Below are 21,008 nucleotides of genomic sequence, written 5' to 3'. Positions count from 1 at the left end.
CTATACTTATCTATCTCCTCATACTCTTGTGATATGAAACTTGCTTCGATCCCTTATGCATCACGTAATACGATGACGTTATAAAATATTTAATATTTAATATGCAATGCTATTGAAAATTTGAAACGAACTTTTATGAATAAATTAACGCGTTAAATATTGGTATGTTCGCAATATAATCGATACATCGTGATTTTTACAATCATTATAACGTGGTTTTTGAAATCTCGCATCAATTTTGATAAAAATCATTTCGTAATATAAATATCGAAGGTGTCATAAAATTTTAAGAAAACAACGTAATATCTGGATCATTGTGCATAGGAAACAAATGCGTGATCAAGAATTCGATGAAAACGTTGCAAAATTTCAGCTGTAATTTATCTCGCGAGTCTTGGCAATGATAAAACTCTTAGGAAGTTTTCGTCAGACAAGAGAAAACGTCGGACAAGTACGATCGAACTGATAAAAATTGGCATGGCAAATTACACGGGTACATCTGGCCATGATCGACCATCGCGTTTCCCAGATTCCAGACAAAATTCAACGAATAAATTGGCATCGTTAAAAGCTCGAGACAAGTCTGTTACGTCGCATCAACGCACTAAAAACAATGTTTGACGAATGGATTGATTTTCTATAATATTGCTCGGCTGTTATCTCGCATTCTTTTCATTCATCTTTCCTCCTATCTTCTTTTTCGCCGTGTTCTTTCCACCAGCCTGTTGTGTGACCGTACTCATCTTCCATGTTCGTTCATCAAAGCCTCTTTTCTCTTTCTGCCTTTCTGTCCTCGCCACTTGTGCGTGTGTCTACCTTCAAAATTTGCTCGCGACTACCCAGACGTGACGTAGATGCCCGCTATTCTGGTTACCGTGTGACGTCGTCCTCACAGTGTTCAGAAATAAACTCGAGTGGCAAGATGCTGCTCGTTGTGCGGCCTCTTTCTCTCGTCCACCTCTTTTAACCTCCATTTGTCACTGTCTTCCTCCTCTTGGCCCGCGGTGATTCGCACCCAATTCGACGATTATTGTGTCACGGACAAGCACCAAAGCAGAAAATTAGTAGACCAATTTAAATTCGCGTCGGTCGGTGTAATGTTAGTTACACGATGAATAAACGAGAGGGGCGAGTTCCTTGCTCGCTCGATCCCTCGCCTAGAGCCACTGTTCCTGTCGTTAAAACGATTAATAAGCGCATACATAGTTGGCAGACGATGGTATAACCTTGCGCCACATTTTCTGAAATGCGACATTCCACCAATGAATACTTTCGGCCCATTGTTTTTCAAGGAAATATTTCTACACTTGTGCTCGATTAAATTATGGATAATAATAATGCGTATATGCATTCTAATGATTATCACAATGATTTACAATTGAAGATTGAGAATTAAACTTTATCCCTGCGAATTATACGGATTTTAATACAAAATATCCCTTGGAGAATTGTTTAACCGTTCAATTTTAATTAGATGCTCGAATTACGCTGTTTAAATATTCAAGATACAAGAATTACGAGAATAATTTATATTAGAGCAGATCCAAGAATAATATGGTTTATCGTTCTATATTTTTATGGGATTTATGCTCTCCAAACATCCTTTAACGAGTTTCTTTACTTCCTCCAGTCTTATAAATGTTCGTCCTTTCCAAGTTTTCAAAGTTTCCTTCTTGGATACAATTTAGCTAAACCATTTACAAAAAAATAAAACAAGATTTTACAAATATCACTGTCTGAAAGTTTCTGCATTATCTAAAACAGCGTATTCAATTTGCACACGTTTCACGATCGATTCACCGATAATTCAAATTTATTTATTCACTCTTTTGTCTAGAAATGAAATTATAACATCACGGCTGAGGTCATAGTCTTCCTCTCTCTCTAAGAGATCTCGCGTTAACGAATTTAAAAAAAAAGGATCGTTACAGTGTTTCGCAGAATGTTTCATTCTTCTTTGTTCTCGATTATCAGGAAACTAGTTTCATTGGACGAGCCGTTAGAAGCTGCGGGCATACTCCCAAGGCAATCCAAACAACGGTTGAAAGTTACATTTGTTTGTCGACCAGTCGGGCATGGTGTAAACGAGCGGCTCGTTCGTTGACAACAAAAATTTAATTAGAGAGATGCGATTCACTTTATAGTTGTGGACGGTTTTTCTTTCCCCGGATAATGAAGTAACGCCGGCAGCTAACCACTCGTGCTTTACCGTCTAAGGGCCGGAAAGGAGGGTAAAAAGTTATACGCTTTAGATATACGACCTAACAACATTTTCTCTATTCTCCCTTTCTCTCCGTTAAGCGAACGATGGACTATTTTATCGTCTCATCGATCTGTTTCGTGATTCTTGCGTTTTTTTTTTTCTTCTGTCGAATCTTCCTCCATCTCGTCCTTTGATCTATCGCAGTTCGGGAGGAGGGGGTTTTCCGCTTCCCTTCCGGCCAGTCTCTCCTCTCTCTTTTTTTTTTTCGATTTCCTCGGCTCTGGTTTTGGAGTAAATACATTTCCGCGTAGAGAGCGCCACTTTCAAACTTGGCGACCCTTTCCCAAACCATTTATCTTTTATCCTTGTAAATGCGGTACCTCGGATACTCTTGTCTTTCTCCTGTCCTCGCGTTGTACGGTCGCTCGACAAAGAATAGAGGTTCACCAATCCTCTCACTCGAGGGGGGTTAACGTTGCTCCTGTTAGGATAATGAAACTATTTGTAGCAACGATGACTCCGCCTTTATCCCAGATTTTCTACGTTTCCCTCTTTGAGCACGGATTTAGTTAGAGCAGTTTTTTAATCCAAATATCAAACCTCTTCCCGCAAATGAGATGAATATTTCAGCAGTGTGATACGGGTCCAATCAAATATTTGCATTATTAATCAACTTGTTAATTGTTCCAGATATTCGAAACGCATTTGTATTACCATTCACGATAGAATCGTTCTATTAGAACGATTCGAAAAACAAAGTATCGTTTCGTTCTATTATTTTCTTTCTCGAGTACGGAAAATTCATTGTTCCTCCCGTGTATAATCCTCGTTTTTGAAAAAAAGAAAAAAAAAAAAGACACGGTTTACGTGCCACGGATGGGGAACAGTCGACAGGCAAACAGCAGTCTAAAAAATTCGTTCTGATTAAAAATTCTTCCTTCAATCCGATGGGATACGTTAGCGTGAATACGTTTCGTACGAGCAGCTTTCCCTTTCCTCTCTCCCCCTTTCCCATTTTACTTTTCTTTTCTTTTTTTTCCTTTTTTTTTTTTTTTACTATTCTTTTATCCCATTTTTTCAAACGGTTCTTCATTATCGTCTTTCACGGCCTTTAGCATTTTCCAAGCCGAGTAACCGCTTTATATTAAGCAGCGTCCAGTAATTAGGTACGTAAGGTGTCCATCGAACTTGTACCCTCATAGTCGATTTTCTTCTTTGCCCACGAGCCGATTTTGAACCGGCAGTGAATGTTTCTCTCCTCTTTATTACAGCGGTGAATTTTTGTCGTCAAAGCTGGCAAAGCCCTTGTTCACCAACCTTCCCTGTTTCGCGTCTTCGCATCGACGGGTTTAATACCGCTCCAGGGTTAACGGGCTGGGTACAAAAATATTTCTTTCCAAAGGCATGGATGCGTTCGCGGAAACGCGCGTTTCCCCCCGTCCCCCTTCCTTTCGTTCTCTTTTTCTCCTTCGTGGATCGTGGAGAACGCGAACGTTTAATCGATGCTCCATTTTCGTGATTATTTTTTTACAGCAAAAATATTATAGGCTCGGGAGTTGTTTAATTGCCTTTTAAATCGAATTACTTATAACTACGATTTTTGCGCACTTGTAAAAAAATCTCATTTCTCGTAAATATGAGAATATCCAATCCTCGGATCATCCATCGATTCATTTGTGTGAAAACGCGAATGATATCGTTTAAGACGATTTTGATCGTAAAAGTTGAAATACATTTGTCCATTGGATATTCGTTTGAAAGGGCGAATAAATTTCGAGAGTTTCGAGGTTTCAGCCGGCTGACCTCGGGCAATTCTCTCTTCGTTTTTCTGAGTGACCTTTGTGCAAATTTTGAAGCACCGTGGTTCGGTAAACGTCGAAATAATTTCTGGATTCGAAGTTAGCGAGAAGTTTCTTCTTTGACGTTTTTTCAGCCCGAACGTAATGTTATTTATGGTTTATGTAAATGAGAATCCATAACGAATATTCCCTCCTGTTGATTTTAATTCTTTGCGTGGAAAACAATATTTATAAAATCTTCGTAGATATATTTTTAATATTTTAGATGGATTCGAAATTATATTATTTTCAAAAATAGATTCTCTAATACATTCTCTAGATATGTAGTCATATGAATAATACAATATGATAAATGTTATAATTCTTTTGAAAGGACAGAGATAATATTTTATACGCATCTTACTGCAGAATGTTCTCACGATTCAGTTCCACCTTAGAACTGGCGAAATTGGCTTAATTATGCTCCTCCGGTATGCAGGTAACGTCGAAGATAAATTCTTGTTTAAATATCTTGAAGTATCTTAAAATAGGTCAAGGATGTAACAAAATACTTCGTGTTTTATGAATTGTTAAAATCATTCATAAGTTAAATAACGACGTACTTATTTATTTACAAAAATTTAAAGAATTTAATTCCTTTTTTTCATCGATTCACGAAATTGAGAATTGATTTAGTTTTATTTACATCTTGGAGCGGGAATAAATATACTATAAAACGAACGCGATCATAGATGAAGTATGGTAGCAGCTGGCCGTGATGCCTTTTCTGATTCCCAATCGTCCATTCGGAACAATCGGCGAGAGAGATCTCATTACCTCTCGCCCGGATATAACGTCGTTTTCCTTTGACGCCATCGTTCGATGGGTTCACTTCATGCAACCTCATAAACGATGAAAATAGGTCAGGAATAAAGTTATTTCGACGTTGTAAGAGGATCGTTGGTTCCTTTGTGTCGTTGATATTGCATTCTTAATAACTTATGTCGCGAAATTTCACCTTAATTTCCTCCGATGTCCTGTGAGAATTCCTTTCCTCGAATTATCGCCGCTCAAATATTTTTAAGAAATTTGCTAGAATCTCTTGCGATTAATTGGAATTTAAAAAATACTTAAAAAAGAAATCGGTATAAATTTCAGATACGAATCTTAAGAATTTTAGAAAAATTTATAAACATAAATTGGAAAGAATTCATAATTAATAATTATCGAGGAAGATGAACGTTTTATAGAAATTTTCAATTGTTATTTTCTCGATTTTATCTCGATTCCTCACTTTCATTGATTCAGTTTTTATGTGTATTCGAGGTACGCAATCAAGACTTGGTTGATCCTTGGTTTATTTTCACGCTGATGGATCGCGCGCTGGTTTTCGACGGAAACTGTAATCTATAAAGATCAGAATAGAAAGCGAGATGGAAGAGGGAGATGGGCGCGGAGTTATATCACGCTGCGAGGTGATAAAACCACTAATTGTTCGGCGAGAAACTTGACGTCGCGCTATATTCGAGCACCGACTACTGAAACAGCTGCGGTCACGCATCGAAGTGTAACGTCGCAAGAAAATTTTATCGAGTTACTTCACGTAGTTTTAGAAATCCTCTAGATCCTCTCCTGTTACGACGAATTAAGACAATAACGTTTTCTTTGTCTTGTGCTTGATAGGTGAGTGTGAGCAGTTCGTGGGGTGCAACAAGGTGGAAATCATCACAGATTTTGCGCCACGTACCGCACGAAAACACGCAGGTAGGAAATGCATTATAATTCATTTATCACGCACGTAGGTAACCGCGAAAAAGAGAGTTAAATTTGACGGGGGATTGTGTACTACAGGGTGAAAAATGATATACGAGTTTTCAGAAACAACTTTATAAGCGTAGCACACATTTTTAGTAGTTATAATATACGTTTGTAAAAGAGTGTGGAGATATTCAAATATTCTGTGTTAGAGATCATGAAAATGTTAACTCGAGAGATAGTAAAATCGTAGAAAAGTTAAAGTCTTGGAAGAGTTTGTGATGTTTGCCCGTTGGCTGAGCTTTACGAGTGAAGAAAAGCACGTTGGTAATGTTGGTAACCGGTCAAGCCGCATTGTGCTCTCCATTGCAGTAGATTCACACATTTACAAGTCTTTTCGTACGTGTGTTATGCAAGTCGCGTTTCCCTATATATGTGTGTGTGAGTGTGTATGCATAGCAACGATTGGAACGATAGCACTGTATGAGAAATGGCGCTATTAAATTCGACTGCAGTCGCATCGTGCGGCTTTACACTTCCTCATGCGGCATACGCAAATCAGAAATGCGTTTGGTCATTGCACTTGTTCGCATTATCATTTTTTTAACGCGAGTTTTCCATTGTATATATATATAAAATTTCAAATTCATCGAATATTTTTCATCGATTCGTTAATATTCTTTTAGAATGATCATTTCAATTTTAATTATTTATTTTTATTGTTTCTTTCGAAAATTTTTTTCGATTATTTTACATTTTTTTTTCCATTAGCAAATCCAAAACACATTAGCTTAATACAATAACAATTATTTAAAATTTATTAATATGGAAAATATTTTTAATGTTAAGAATAATTATATTTTTAAATTTAGAAAATTTGATTCATCGAAATAGCGAAGTTTTTTCCTCGTTATTCGTCACAGAGAACATATTTACATTGGAAAGGGGAAAAGAGATAATCTCTTATTATTCTCACGAATCGTACTCCAATATATATATATATTTATATTATACAAGAGGACGAAAGTAAGACGCTTAACCTTGATTTCAAAGTAATATTGGTCTCGCCTCTGACAAGGAAACATCGTACGTAAGTTCTCTCGGTTATAGAAACGAATAAGATCGTAAAGAAGAAACTAGAAAATGTAACACGGAACATTTTCAATTCAGTTTTCGATATTCAGTTCAGTTTCCTGTAATCGTCATAACAATCGGTGTCAAAGATCTCGTTCCCCTTTCTACGCGAAACGATATGTCATTGGAAGAATGATGATTTGCCAAGTCAGCAGAGATTCTCTCGCTTTTATTCGTTCAAAGAATCGATAAATTTTCTTTCTATTTTTCCACCTTCGTATTCTCAGTTTCCCCACCTCTATTCTTTTTTCACGTTATTTGTCCCACAGCGTGATTCAGAATATTCCTGATCTTAAATTGTTCTACGATGCTTATTGATTCACTGCATTTTCTGCTCCAAGCATAATTCGAGTTCAAATTTTATCAGAGTTTTAACGCATTCATACGGGTGATGCGAATGTGTTTTGCGGATTTTCTAATTCGTGGCGCGTATGGTGGCCTCATAAACTATTTTAAAAAATGTGAAAGATGAAAAAGAGTTTTCTACGTACTTGCATACGAGTTAAATGCAAATGTCATCATCAGCTTGCATTATTTTCGTTGCTTTTTCACCATTGTCTTCTTTGTGCATTTATCAAAAATATTAATATCCACTACCGAATTAAAGAAAATGTTGAACCAATAATTGCACGCCGATGTTATTGACAACAATTTATAATAACTCTTTTAACGTGAAAACTTTATTTAGTTTAACGCATCTTCGATTTCACAATGTTAATTTGTAGGAAATGGAGTTGGAGTGAACTGGGTCGTTAAGTTAAATACATACGAAACGCTTGTAGTAGACGCAATTGGGTGCTTCCTTGATGTACGTCTTCATGAATATTTATCTTCTCCTTTCCTTATGAACATCATAAACGAGACTACGGTTTTTCTTTACACAAATTAACCAGCATCATTGCTATGGAGAAACTTTTATGAATTTTTTTTTCTATTAGTTTTACGTGATATAAGAAATTCAATTTGGTAACTAATAATTCTTACCAAAGTTACGAAGGATCTGCATATAATACTGGTATGGAAGTTTTAAAAGTTTCGAATCGAGCCAACGAAATAGTTAATCTGGACGAATTCCAATAATTTTGCCAAAGATGGTTCCTTTTTGGCCAATTCCTATGCCACATCGAATTAATTCGACATTTCATCGCTTCTTACATTTCGTCCTCCAAATCTTTTGTATTCATCTTTCATCTACCTCTTATTTTCTATAAAAATAACATTACATATAAAAAAATCTAATAATAAAATTTTCAAACGTTTCCTTCAAAGAAAACAATTCCTCGAAAATGTTCCACGTGTTGTTTTCTATCTTGAATTTATAAAGATCGAATGATTTATATCGTGCTTTTGCAATTCAAAACAAGTATTCCCGTGCAAAACAGGTTGCGAACAACGTCATGCAGAATTTTACACAGACTTTGAAAGCGCGAACAACGATGATAAACCCTATTTTTAAACGTTTCTAGGATAGACTGCCGCGACAAAGCGAGGCAAACGAGGAATCGGCAAGAAGTCTTTCTTGGGGGATGAAGCGAATTTAAGAGTTTCAACTTTCTCACGTGGCGCTCGCAGTTTTCCTCTGCAAAGTCGCGGCAACTTAACGCTTTGTAATAACTTGGCAACTTTATTACAACTGCTACGAGCGAAGCAACGCTATTCTAGCCACGGGTTAAACAGCACCAGCCTCGGTTAACACCGCTCCTTAACCGAATGGTTACACTCGATACGGTAATCAGGAATTATTGCCATTAGTCTTATCGTGCCCTCGCCTCTCGCTAAATTGCGCTCCACTCGATCGATCGACCTTTGTAAATTGTTCCAACGTCTCTCTCTCTCTCTCTCGTTATCTCTGCACTACGATTCGCAATGAAACGGAAGAGCCGATGGAAGTGATTTCGCGGTATGTTAATTTCGGAGGATCGTTGAATTAATTTCGAGTGTCTCTCACCTGTCGCGCCGCCACGCTCCCATAGGTGTTCCCTTTTGCTTTGTGCTCGAGCGTCCAATGACAATACACCTATTTAGTTACTCCGCTAGTTACTCTGCAGACTCTCTCTCTCTCTCTGGTTAAAGGAGACATTGCGATACCGAGCACAGATTCATGGTTCATTTGTGTGTGGGAACACCACGCAGTCTGTTCGTTTACCATAATTCAGGCGTACCCTGTCTGTTGTTGCAATTATAGCTACGTTAATTTCGTTCGCGTGTTGTTGTTGCATCGTTATTCTGTGGATCAGATTAATAGTTTAGGGAATTGCGGATAATTTAATCCCCTTCGTATCATTTAATTCCGCCCCCCTTTCCGTGCTCTTATTCGAGCTAGCCTGGTGGAAGATGTTCGTGCATTTGGTAATCGATACGGCAATCTTTCCAGTAAGGAAATTTTGCTTTCATTATACGCATTCGTGGATATTGGAAGATATTCGAAATATTATATAATCGACGCGTTAATTTGGTATTCGCACGGATGCAATAATAAGTAAGAAACTCGAGGAGAATAATAATTAATTAACATTTTGGGATGAAGAATCTCTCACAGAGGAGAGTGCGTTTAAAATGTTTCGATTTTCTTCCAGATTTCGTGTCACAGCGCAATATAAAGCGTAATAAGGGAATTCGTAATAGGCAGTTGAAAATGAAACAGTGATCGAATTGGCGTAATTTTAATACGTTTTAATCGTGTGTATTTCTCCGGACTAATATCAGCACGTGATACATATTTGATGCAAGCGTGGAACGGCGGTAAGCATCTCGCAGCTGCACTCCCACCGCACTGCTGTATCGCTGCAGCTTTCCGTACAAATTACTCTCAACGAGGATGTAAATGGTAGCGACGTATTACGCGTAAATCATAAGTGTCGCCGCTGAGCATGGTAAAGAGTGTCCTATTCATTTATAGCGAGGATGCGGCGCAGTTGCGTCTTTGCCCCGGCGAGTAACCATGCGAATAAAATACTAGGGAACTCGTAAAAATCGAATCTTCCGCCAACGAGCGGAATTCCCCGTATCTCTCGTAGCTACGCGTTTAATACATCGTGCTACTTTTGTTTAATCGTCGACGGACGAAGCGTTACGCTTGGTCGGAAATAACCTTCCTCTTCCAATTAGCGGGCGGGAAATAAAATGGCCACGAGCCATTCGTGCAACGCGCAAAAATACTACGCGTTTTGAACGCGTTTGCGTCGCAATTGCGGTCATTCGTTGCTAAACAAATTGTAGAAGGGTTAGGGAATGGCTGTTGTAACAAAGGGGAAGTAGAGGGATGGAGGATATCGTTCTAAAGTGGCGTGGATGCAATTTGCCGGCCACCAGCCACTCGTGCGCTATTTACTTCGAAACAATTTAGGTTCTGGCCGTCGTGGCGCAGTTCGTATACGTCACTGTCGGACAAAAGCCACGTTACATCCCTGCTATCTACGATCCTCCAAGGATTTTTGCCTTTCCTTCCCCCTTTTCGCGTCATCAAACCTCGATCATATCGCCAAACTATTCCTTCAAGTTCTAATTTTAAATTTATTTCTTGTAGTTTCGTGCTTTATTACTTTGGAGCAGCAAAGTTTCAAACATTCTCGACATAACTTGCAAACAATCGTTTGCTAATCGCAATTTCTCTTTTCTTCTTCTTCTTTTACTTTCCATTTATCGTGTTTTCAGTTATTCTATGGAATATTAAATAGAGAATCAATGCGAAAAATCATTTTCTCGGCTGAAAATACATCTTTTCTATATTTTACTATATTTTTACGGATTCGATGGAGTGATAAGATTGCGTGACTCGCTCCGATCGACTAGACTGATGCGTTTCACAATCCCATCGTTTTTATTCCTGACTTATGGCCAGGGTGCAAGCTGATTCATTTATGAGAAGAGCCTCGGCAAGATGTCTGACCGTCTAGGCGTGCAACCAACCGAATGGCAGGAAATCGATTTTATCTTACAGTACTTTTAAATATCGTTTCGTTTCTTACGTAGATTCGAGAGATTGTCGGCTCATTGAAGATTTCTCAGTGAAAATAAGATCGACGATAAAAGGGAAAATATTGTAGAGATCGTTTCAGAAATAATATTTGGAAAAAAAATATTTGCTTTTTTAAACATTTTCATATTTATCTAAAAAGTGAAAAGTATCAGTTTTTCGATTTTTTTTTTTTAACAAATTACTGTTTATAAAGATTCGAATAGTAATATGTATCGAGTTTCATATACGTATCGGATATCGATGTTATTCGAATTCGAATTGTTTTTTTCACCGTATCATGGAAACTCATTAAATTGTCTTCACTCTGATGGATAGATAAATTGACAATGCATATTTATCAATTACATCGTGTCATTTTCTATTTTGATGAAAATATATTGAACAGAATGCGTAACAGTAGCGTCATTTCAATTTTTTAAATTTCAATCATTAATAATTTAATAATTGTAAAAAGTATAATGAATACGCGATCGATACTAATCGACAGTTATTCGAACGATACGGAATATGATTGTATTATAAAAATGATCGATCAAATGGATAATTTTTCACGAATTATCCTGATTGTATATCGTACGAAAGAAACGTTTATCCCAGTATATGTATCGTGTCAAAATCAAAACGTATGTATCGGCGGTGTTTCCGTTTGTTTGCTCGCGATCCAGGAAGAAGAGAGAGGAAAAAAAGATTGAACAGGTATTGATCAGAATTCTGGATATTATAAATCAAACGATAAATCGTTCGCGTGATTTCATCGTGTCGATAATAATATTTAATGAAATTTTCGACATAACTGTCTATAACGTATGAAATTATAATATTGATTTTATTCGCAAGCAATTTACGATTATAATTTCAATTTTTTTAAATAAATAAAAGGCATTCTGGTTGAGAGGATGAGAAGAAGAATGTAATAAACGCGAGAGACGATTCGTTCGAATCATTCGAACCGTACGTTATATAAATAAATTTTACCTACAAATTTCACTATCTATATCGCGACGTTTATTAATTCTACGCGCGTTAAATATTTAAGTATCGTGACAAATGTTTTTTCACGTTATTATTTATCTTCTTTACGTACGTAGTAAACGTTGCGAAGTTGATCAGTGGTACAACTCGACGCGATTGAATTTCGAAACATTTTTAAAGTTTGAATATTTATATCGAGGAACGTTGATAATTCTCATATTTTGAATATTTACTTTTTTCTCGCGTGTTGTTGTAGTCAGCGATACGACTGGACGTTCAACCAAACGCTCGTTCGGATTCAGGAGCGGCGATAAACCTTTTCGACTATCGCTACTTCTCATTCAGCTATGCCTGAAATCTATGCTAATTCGGGGGCATAAAATATTTGCTTTGACCTGCGCATGTACCGAGTCCACTTCGGAATTCGTGGCCGTACAATAGCGCGAGTTGATTTATGCGCGACTGACTCAGTACGAACAAATTCTACCCTCCTCGCGCCCTCGTGTATTACTGTTGTGAAATTTTATGGATCACCTTGTCATGTTAGTCATTCGTTTGATCGCAACGGGCAAGATCGATGCGTTCACCATCTCTCGAATCTGGGTAAAAAATGGGTGACGTGGTTATATTTGAACGAAATGAAGATAGAAAATTGGAGGGATGGTTTTAGAGATTAAATATTTCATTGAATTTTATTTTGAAAATCGTTTGAAGTTTTTAAATTTGATATAGGTAACTTCTTTTTCTTTTTTTTAATTTTTAAAATATTTTCTAAATTTCAGCACACCTCGATCGAACCACCCTTTATATTGATGTACGGCAAGAATATTTTTCTCGTGATCTAATAACGTCGATGAATAATCACTCTACAAAACGGTGATCCATAAAGGAGAATAATAAATGAAAGTCGCGGACCCTTTTTAGAAAGGGAAATTCGTGTCAATTTCGCGAACGCCTATCGAGCGCGAAAAGATTTTGCAAGCTCGGCTTTCGACTTGGTTGCATTTACTTGGCGGCTTGGCCCGCCCTTCGACCCGTCTCTCCTGTTAGCTGTATAGATCGCTGTATTCATTATTCTGGCGCTAAATCGTTTGTGAATAATGGCCTCCATGAATCTTTGCCCGTTTCGCGTAGCTGTACCGTGGAACTATCGTGTGCCACGTAAGTCCTCTTGCACCTAAGGAACGCCTAAATAACGCGAGCGTTGAAGATTTCTCTCCACATCGAAAAAATTACGGTATCCTTTATGAAAATTGAAATTAAGGGAGACGGACGTTTAAGAAAAGAAAAAAAAGATGATTTAAATCTCGAATACCCGTAATTGCTATTCTTGAATTTAATATATTTCCATTGAATTAAACCTGACGGAGAGTATGAATGGAATGAAATAAAGGTCCGTGATAAATTGTTAAAAATAAAATTGTTTCAGCTTCTGATCTTGAATCGAATTATTATTTAATAGGAATATTAATATTTCTACGCATACTGGCCGATCTTTGATATTTTTCTCCACACATTTTATCGGTACCGATTCGTTCCTTGAGCCGATATCGATGCATCGAAAAAATGTCAAGCACTCGCTTTGTCATAGAGGTTGGAACTGCGAGGAAGAAGATATAATAACGGGTATTTCGCAGAAGTCACGTGATTATGTCCGCGGAGAATCGAGAGTTTCCTTTTTCGAAACGCCCCAGGTATGTGCGTGAAACTGACGCGAATAGTCGGGTTCCATTGTTGTCGGGGTTCTTTGTAACCGATACAAAAGGCAACCGGATAAAGTACTCGATACACTTGGTTCGAAATCAAAACCTAAAAGCTGGAGATATCGCGACCACTATTTATCGCTCTTGAATTAATTGTCTTTGTCTAATGTTCTTCTTTAGATCCGATTTTTTTGTCTGGAATATAACGAGGATAAGTCCAATAATTGTTCGTAATTCGCTTACAAAATTCGACGAATAAATACACGCTTCTATCGTATTTTTTAATATTTCTATCTCTTCTTTTGTAAATACGCTGTTAATTAATAATTATCAACTCGTTCGTCATTTATTGTTTCGTCGCCGTTTGTTTTAACTAACAATTGACAAAATTGGAAATTTTTCTTTCGTAATAATTACGATATAGGAAAGAAAAGACGAGTGAAAATTTTTATTTAATAAAAAAATATTGGAGAATGGCGGGAGAAATACGCGATGAAATTTATAGAAAGAATGGAAAGGAGAGACAAAAAACCGTGTATGGAATACGAAACATCGAGAGAAATTCGAAGTCCGTGAAAATTTCCCTCACGAAAATTGAAAATAAATAAACTACGAGATGGAATAATTTTTATAATGCACGTTCGCGATCCGTGTACCGTTTTCCGTCGCTATTTTGCGTGAATGGAGACATTAACAAAAAAAAAAAAAAAAAAGAAAGAAAGAAAAGAAAAAGAAAGAAACAAACTAACATATTCTATATAACGATATAAGAAAAACAACGAGGAGGAAAATATCAGCGAAATTGTAAATTGAGATGTATACACAATTAATATCTACGACTAACAATTTATAATCAAAGAGAAACTGATGTACTCGTAAAAAGGATGATCCGACGAATATGTATATCAGAGGTCTACAAGCTTTCCAGTCTGGCAGATACTTTAGTCATAAATTTAAAAGAAATAAGATTCTGCTACATCGTGCGGATACGCGTCTGAAAGTCTTCTCTATAAAGCTAGGGGAACTGATCTCTTAAGCCCCTGAGGCCGTAACGTTCACCAATCCCTGCCTTCGGATTGTTTTCTTTCGTTATCTTCTCGTCACATCGCCTCAAAGAAAATAAATGGATACTCGTTTCTATTAATAAAATGCCTTAATCCTTTGCGTCACGATTGGAAAAATCCGAGCTTTGAGCACCTCGAGTCACGGAATCTGCCTCCATCCATCTTGATACCTTCTTGAAATTTCGAACCAGACGAATTTCCTTGAAATCTTCAACTTCGACATTATATATACCAATCCCTTCATCATCCAATGTCACAGTTTTGGAATAATTCGTACATGCGATTCAGAAATTTTCCATCTATTCTATTATTACGAACTCTTCGTTAAATTCCTTATATTTTTTTTTCTTCAAATATATCTTAACTTTCAACTCATGTTTTACACGGAAAATTCATACACAATGTTTTCCTTCGTGTTCCGGATAGTTCTGCCACTTGGCAGAAGTTGGTCACACGCCAAGAAGATGAAAATTACGTGCTTGCGATATTCGTCATACACTGCGATTGGCTGGGATAAAGAATGCGGCGACCCGTACTTCTTTCATTCCAGCTTTCTTCCGTTCCTCCTTTCCGGTTCTCTCGACTTTAATCTGCGCTGCCGACGGGCTGCCAGCCGAGTTTATAGAAAAAATGGCAATGCGGATGAAATGGCACGCTCTCATACGTTGAATTCGGGATCGTTGCGGTTCGCTTTTTCTTCGAAGGCACGGCCAACGCTTGGCAACGAGTCATCCTACTCGCCATACGTAAATATTTTATGCCTGGGAACAATCCTCGATTAACCGTACCTATTGCGTGAGATTGTCGGTGAGCTGGCAACCGTCAAAAGTTGACGCGATGCCGGATTTAGAAAAGTGGCTGATATAACGCGAAGACTTTAGCGAATGTACGTAAAATTCAATTTCCTCGTGTTTCAATCGATATTGGTCGAAAGTTAATTCGTTTTAAGGATAATTTCAATTTTAATCGGAGTATTTAAAATTAATTCATAGTTTCATTTTGAATGATTAATTATTTTCGTGCGTTTCGTGTGTTTATGTTACGTAATTCGTTACGAGGATATTTTTGGTTGGAAGTTTCTTTTTCATGCAAGTTTCCACATTTAGTGCGGCACTCTTTGCTATCGATCGATTAATTATCGCAATACATCACGATTCTTATGCAACCTTAGATCGAGCTAATAGTGTCTATGATTCAAAATAAACGTGATTCGATCGATGTTTTCTTTCGACGTATAGAATGGGATGAAATAATATAAGATCAGGGAATTTCTAAGCTTCGAAATAAGATGGTTTTATTGCTTAAAAATCATGTGAAATATATCTAAAACGAATCTTTATTTAGTTTCATCTCTGAATTCATGGGAAAATTGAATTCCCACAAATATCCGCAGTCTACTCATGACTTTCGACTAAAAATTTCGATTTTTCCGCACTCTTCGCTATCGAAATCGAATAGTTAATTTTTACGTTGCCTAGGAAAAGCCTTCATCATTTTTCTTCTTATACGAAACGAACACAGCTATCTCGCTCGTTTCTATATTTCGTTGGATTTATAACTAGCTCTAGGGCATTGTTTCTCAGATTTTCTTCTAAAAAAAAAAATGTTCCAAAAAAAAAAAAGAAAGAAGAAAAAAAAACGTACATTTTCCGCCCATCTCGCCTCGTTTCTAACCGCTTTTTCGAGGCCCCAATCCCCCAGACTCGTTCCCGTTTTCGAGCATCTCGTTTCACGCGATCCATTCCTTCCTCCCTTCCACCGTAGTTCACCTCTTCAAACCAACCTCTTGAGGTAGATACTTCTACCTAATCTGGAGTGCGGATCGATGTGGTGTGCGGAGAGAGGACGGAGGTTTTAGAGGCGGGCCTCGAATCTTGGCTTTTCGGGGATTTCATTCAAAGATTTCGACGACCTCGACTGACCGAGATGGTATATCGGAATCTGGCTGGAAATGGCGACACGAGTGCGGAGTCGAAAGGATTCGGACGCATCTTGTCGGATAAAGACGCCGCTCTCCCGAGCTTTCCTCGCCAGGAGAGAGATTTGTGACGTATACAGGAAAAGGGGCGTAAGTCGAGAGGAGTGTGAGGCATAGGGAGAGAGAAAGAGAGAGGATAAGGGCGGAAGAACGGTCCAAGATAATCAGCTAAAAGTGTGCCTCGACTTACGAAAATAATGGGTCCGAGTTGACGACGGGATTTCGAGCGAAACCGTGGAAATTTGATACCAGCACACGCGAAACGATCTTATCTTTCGCGGTCTCTTCGAGGGGAACGTAGAATTTTTCTCGAAATCGAAAGGACGAAAATAAAAGAAGAAGGAGAGGAGGGTTGGCTCGAATAGGAATGATCCGTATCCGTATCGTGGCGTTGAAAAATTCAGAGGAAAAAGAGTAAATTCGAAGAAATAATTGGAGAATCTGCGCGGGTGAAATATAAACGAGTAGATGGTAGGCGGATATTCTTTCCTCGATATTTGAAACTTTTGGAAAACGCTAAAGCGAGAGGGATTCGTGTAAGGATAAATTTGATGGTAACGTCGGTTTCCTCGAGTGAAATTGATGTTCTACGAAGCAAGTGATCGGCGAATCGGGAATGTAGTCCATGTATTGCGTGGCGTCGATTTATCAAGTTTTTCTCCCGTCAATTGGAATTCTACGGGAATTGATAGAATTAAGTAACGAAAAGGAACAGAGGAAAAACCGTGGCGGTGAGAAGGGCGAGTGAGAGATCAATTATTGCATTTGAAAACTTTGTATCCAAATACTTAGATTATCGACGTGGATACGAGAGGTTGGAAATTGAAATTCCTATTATTTCGGAAGATTATTCTTTCATTTCTCGATGTACATTAGTATTCTGGTCGAGTAGTCGAACGGAGTGTAATCGATCGTCGGTAACGATTGAATGAACGAGAAACGAAGAAAGTTAGGCGTTCGACCCGGTAAATCCACAAAACTTGGTAATTTTTCCGTGGTCAAGAAGGGAGGAAACGTCTCTGGATAGCCACACGTGTAACGAAACTTAAGATACCACTTTGCCCGCCGTCTCTCCCCCTCTCCCCCGGTGTCAAGAGAATTTTCTCCTTGGAAAACTCGCGCGTCGGGCATACGAATTTCAAGCTTTATAAAAAATTCATGCCGCCCTTTTTTAGAACTTCGTGTCGGGAATAACGGCAAGTTTTTCGCGCGTGGACGTACAAATGTGCGGAAAAATGTGTTCGACCTTGCTTTTATTTCGTTGCTGTTAAAACTCCCCCCTTGTTCTCAACTTTCACACAACTTTTCCAAGTAATTGGTAAAGACTTTTTAACGAAATTCTTAGCCCATTCAGATCCAGACGCTGGGTTGCGGGGGAAATCACGTTACTGCATTGTCGTCGACAATCAATCGTTAATAATCTTGACGTATTGTCGAGCTCGTTCCATAAAATTGTCCCTAACCAGTTAATAATTTGGAACATTGTACGATATTCCGTTACGATAAGCTTGTAACGGCGATACCTTCGTCGTTATCCTTAGCGGGGTAATGGGATTTTCATCGTCATCAACGCTTTTTCTTTTGTCCATTGATAATGGGCGCACTCCATTAAGATGGATTAAATTTTTCAGTGAAATCGGGTACTTGGAACGCACGTCGATTCCTCTTATCGTTTCAAATGCAAACGACGCATTTGGAAAATCACGTGCAACCACGGTGGGGAACGCGTGAAACGTAGAGGAAACATTTTAGGAGACGCGCTCGATCGTTGTCCCCTTTTCAACCGTGATTAAAACTAGTCTTCGACGGCGATTAAGATGCGAGAATACTCGAAATTCAATACCGCTTTTACCGAGTGCATTCGAAACTCGTTCGAAAGACGATGGATGCTTCCTTCAGATCGAGCAGCTGTAATAATAGTGACGAAGCGACTCGTTTCTTGCCTTTTACATTCGATTCGAGGAAACGAGCAATTAAAGTCTGATCATGATGACGGTATTATTTAGCTGTACTACTGGGATAGAGTAATATCGTTATAGAGAATGTAGGCAATTTGGTTAAATGTTTAAAAAGTAATAATATGTTCTTTTAGTTCTCAAATAATATCTTACTTCCATCCGAATAAATTGACCCTTGTCAGGCTATTTACTACTTCTGAAAACATTCCTCGGTATTCAATTAAAAAATATTATACTCCATCTCATTCATCCTTCCAAATTTCGGATAATTCAGCCGTTCTTGGTGAAAATTTCCATTTTCGCGTTATTCCAAACGCATTAAAAAGAAATTTATAGCTTGGAATTTGAATAAATTATCCTAATTAACTTGGATACGCTCGTCTGATCCATGTCAGACGCTACTACTTAAAAAGATTCCCACAGTATCCTTTGGTTAATTCTATAAAATTTGCGTTCAAATAGGTCAGATTTAATTTAATTTAATAAAGTGTCTCAATTGCTTCCTCTTCAAAGAAAGATGCTTATTTAAAAAGAGAGAATTACTCGAGAAATAATGTTGAACGACTTAAAAGTAGCCGCACCCACAAACAGATCGCGAATTCGCTTTATCGCACCTAGCTGAATTCTCTCTGGGGAAGATTCGGCTAGATTTCCGCAAAGAGATAAATAAGTTGGCAAGTTGAATCCCGTAAGGTTTCTAAGGAAGGTAGGAACATTTTCCTAGCTTCTAGCAGATAAACTGTAAGAAAGTCATCTTTTTCTTTTTTTTTTTTACAAAATTCTTCTCCATTCTTATTTTCCTTCTAAGTTTATTTGTTATTCATTTAGAAATTAAAAATTTTCTTTTCGTATCGTCTACTTTTTTCATTTATAATGTGAACGCGATATCGCATTACATATTATTTATATTTCTTTATCGTACTTTTTTCATTTTTGTGAAATTTTATAACCTTAATTAAGACGTACAATTACATAAGTTAATTGATCGATGATGATAGAATATACACGATTATAATGATTCGAAATAATTCTTTATATTTATCTTTATTTCAATTTAAAAAGAATCTCTGAAACGAGTAGGATAACTATTCGAAGAAAATTATTTAGCCTTTATAAATATCATACATGTCCAGATCATTGCGATTTAATTCATAGATCGACGTCTATTTTCTCTCCCATTAATTTTCGTGATGTACGGTACTTTTTCGTTTGAAGCGCGAAACGTGCGGTTCGTTCAATGCCTCTTTTGTTATTGGTCGGCGTAATCAAACGGTTGTTGTCGACAGACGTACCTAATAAATCGTAATCGCTGCAATGCTGTCTGTAACTCGTGCCTACCCTGCTTTAAGGCCCTCTCCAAAAGCTCGAGATTGAAAAACGATCCACGAGGTTCTTCATGAAATTCAATTAAACGTTTTAAAAAATGTGCTCTTGCGAAATTTAAGGCCGAGTGTATCTTCTCGTTCGATCTCTCGATAAAAATTCTCATCGAAGTTAATTTATAGCGTGGCACTTTTTGAACAGTAATTACGGTCTTAACTCTTTTTATAAATTTAATCATTGATAATTATTGCTATCTTTTAACGCGAGAATCATAAGGATCTACGATCTTCGATAAATATCGAGGGAGAGGAATTTTCAAAGTTTAAAAGCTACCTCGCTTCTAGAGATGTTAAAGCGTGATGCTGGAAAAAGTTTTCAAAGAAAAGTTAGCGAACGAAAGTATCTGTAAGCGCGCATCGAAGAAGATTATCGAAAATTTTTTTAACAATTTTTAGATCGATAGAATCTTTTATCTTTTACTTTTCTTTATTTTTTTATTTTTCTCGAATAACTCGAATTTCTTAGCTTTCTCCTTTTTTCGAAACAAACGAATAATTACATATAAATGGAAATTGTGAATAGGGACGTGGTTCGATTACAAATTTGGTAATCGAAAGATGCGAAACCGTAAGACGAGAAGATAGCAATATCATCTATGATATGTTCCCTCTTCGAAATCTGAACACGAACTATCCGCACTTCGTGAATAGAGTTGAGCAGACCCTTGGCCCAAGGGCTTCGAGTGATTTCGTAGCCGGGGCGAAAGTTAAACGTGTTTCTGCAATCCACAGACACAGTTGAAATACGAATATTCGCAGTCCTATTGAAACTTCTCTTTGAAATACCTATCCTATTTACGCAATTTGACGTCGTTGCTCGCCCAACGAATAATAATACCACGTGAAATCATTATTTTAACAAAGACAGCAATTTCGTATTAAGAATTTTTCAATTTTCTCTCCATTCTCTGCAAACCGAGGAAGCAAAGAACATTCTACTCGATACAATTCCCACTTTGATGTAATACTCCATCATTGTTTACACGATTATTTTAACGAAGATAGCAATTTCATCTTGAGAAATTCTTCCGTTCCTTTTTTATCTCCCTCCCTCCTCTTCTTCCATGTAATTGCAAAGCGAGAAAGAGGAATCCCATCGAAT

General features: G+C 37.5%; 1 protein-coding gene across 4 annotated transcripts in view; it reads left to right on the top strand.

Annotated features, from left to right (window-relative positions):
- Positions 1-21,008, top strand: part of LOC133667033 (disks large 1 tumor suppressor protein-like) — a 132,607-nt gene that overhangs the window by 10,703 nt on the left and 100,896 nt on the right. For all 4 annotated transcript variants that reach the window (XM_062082715.1, XM_062082714.1, XM_062082716.1 and 1 more), the window contains exon 2: positions 5,665-5,745. In XM_062082715.1, the coding sequence (XP_061938699.1) occupies positions 5,665-5,745 (81 nt within the window). The remainder of the gene's footprint in view (positions 1-5,664; positions 5,746-21,008) is intronic.

Source organism: Apis cerana, linkage group LG12 (assembly GCF_029169275.1).
Source record: "Apis cerana isolate GH-2021 linkage group LG12, AcerK_1.0, whole genome shotgun sequence".
Classification (NCBI taxonomy): Eukaryota; Metazoa; Arthropoda; class Insecta; order Hymenoptera; family Apidae; genus Apis; species Apis cerana.
The sequence above is the reverse complement of the archived record's forward strand: the minus strand, read 5'-3'. Positions and strand labels throughout refer to the sequence as shown.